Genomic DNA, 1,697 nt, shown 5'->3' on the forward strand with positions numbered 1-1,697 from the left:
GGGGGGAGAAGGGGGAGCATCGATTCTCGATTCGGCTGCCAGATGTTCCAGAAACTCGGAGCGAGTGGGCGCGAGAGATATCGGCGAGGTGTGGGGCAGAAGGCGCGGCGACGGGCTGCTGTCAGAGAGAGAGTCGGACAGACAAGGCACAGCAGAGGAAGCAGGAAGGGTAGCTGCAGACATTCCAAGGTCAGGAGAGAGCGATAAGAAGGGACAGGGAGGGGCATGTAGGCCGGGAGATGAAAAGAGACGAATACATAGGGTGGGAGTGGAAATGCGGAGCACCAGGGTGGAGAGCAAGTGGAATGAGACGGGCCAGGAATTGAAAAAGTTTGGTGTCCCCCCCTCGCCCGCCATTGCCGCGGCTCCTGTCCTGCTGTTCGCCGACGCGCCGTGCCGTGGCTTGTCGCCGGCTGGTTGTTAGGCCCTTGTCGTACCCCGCTGAGCGCGGCTCCCCCTCGACCTGCATGCCCTCCTGTCCCTGTCCTGCGTCGATAAGGCATACCCGTGACAGCTTCACATACGTCTCCTGCACAATGTATTGTCTCCGTATCGCTTTGCTAAGCACCCTTCCGTTTCCTGTTCTTTTTCAGGGCGACGACTACCTGCAGTACGCGTCCATGCACCAGGCGGGCGGGCGCGCGGGCGGCCCGGGCGGCGACCGTGGCGTCGGCGGGGTCGGCGGCGGCCTCCAGGGCGGGGCGGGACCGGGCGGCGGCCCCGCCCTCCTGCCGGGCGAGCCGCGCTTGCAGAGCCTGCAGGCCGCGGCCGGCGCCAACCTCACGGCCAAGGACGGCGACTGGCAGATTGTCAGCGGGACCAGGTGCGTGTGGGAGAGAGGGGTTTTCGGCTGAAACTGGGGCATGAGGAGTTGGGGGCACCCCGGGCACCTTGTAAAGCCAGGGGGTAGTACGAGGAAAACACACACGCGAGTACGGGGTAAGGGGGGAGAGGGGAGGAACATAGAGAGACAGAGCGATAGAGCGATAGAAAGAAAGAGAGAGAGAGGGGGGGCTGGCCGTTTCACCTTACGGCCCCTCGACGCCGCAGTCGCCGTGTCGTCATTCATAATCAATGAGGTGCACGCCACACCACGCCACGCCACGTCACGCCAAAGTGTTTGTTGGTGGCTAAAGGCCACGCCTGCTTGTGTTGTCTGGGCGCTGGTCTGGTCGTCGGCCGGCGCGTGAGCGTGAGTGGGACGATTCGCGAAAATTAAATTATCGACCGTTCCGCGACACAACTGCCAGCCGCTGCCACCACCCCTCCCTTTTCTCCCGCCCCCGCGCACCCCGCTACTGTACTCCACCGCCCCCTCCCCTCAACCCGTGCCGCGGCGAGACGGTTTGACGCGGGGTGATTTACAACGCCCACCCGAGGAACTCGCTGCCGCGCCCAACTTTTGTTTTCAACTTATTTTTGTTCCTCCACCCAAACTTCTTTCCCCGCTTGGCAGGTTCAAGTTTCTGGTCTTTTCGGCGTTCTTCGACAAGAGAGACGGCAATCGCATGATCCGCATCGTGGGCGCGACCAAGACCCGCCTGCCGGAGCGGGTGTTCTGCCGCTACTGGTACCCGGAGGGGAAGGGCGAGGGCGCCGCCAAGTGGCCCGCCGACCGCACCCTCACCGTGCCGGCCAAGGTGAGCGGAAACTGCATCGAGAGATGGACGTGGACAACTCAAATTTTGGAGGGACAC

The 1,697-nt window shown here is 63.1% G+C and overlaps 1 protein-coding gene across 1 annotated transcript in view; it reads left to right on the forward strand.

Annotated features, from left to right (window-relative positions):
* Positions 1-521: 521 nt before the first annotated feature.
* The window catches only part of LOC113205383 (uncharacterized), a 24,757-nt gene continuing 23,581 nt past the window's right edge, over positions 522-1,697 (forward strand). The window contains exons 1-2 of the mRNA XM_052269614.1: positions 522-823; positions 1,457-1,640. Coding sequence (XP_052125574.1) covers positions 537-823; positions 1,457-1,640 — 471 coding nt within the window. The 5' untranslated portion in view covers positions 522-536. The remainder of the gene's footprint in view (positions 824-1,456; positions 1,641-1,697) is intronic.

The sequence above is a fragment of the Frankliniella occidentalis genome, unplaced genomic scaffold, assembly GCF_000697945.3.
Source record: "Frankliniella occidentalis isolate FOCC.00 unplaced genomic scaffold, Focc_3.1 Scaffold97, whole genome shotgun sequence".
Taxonomy (NCBI): domain Eukaryota; kingdom Metazoa; phylum Arthropoda; class Insecta; order Thysanoptera; family Thripidae; genus Frankliniella; species Frankliniella occidentalis.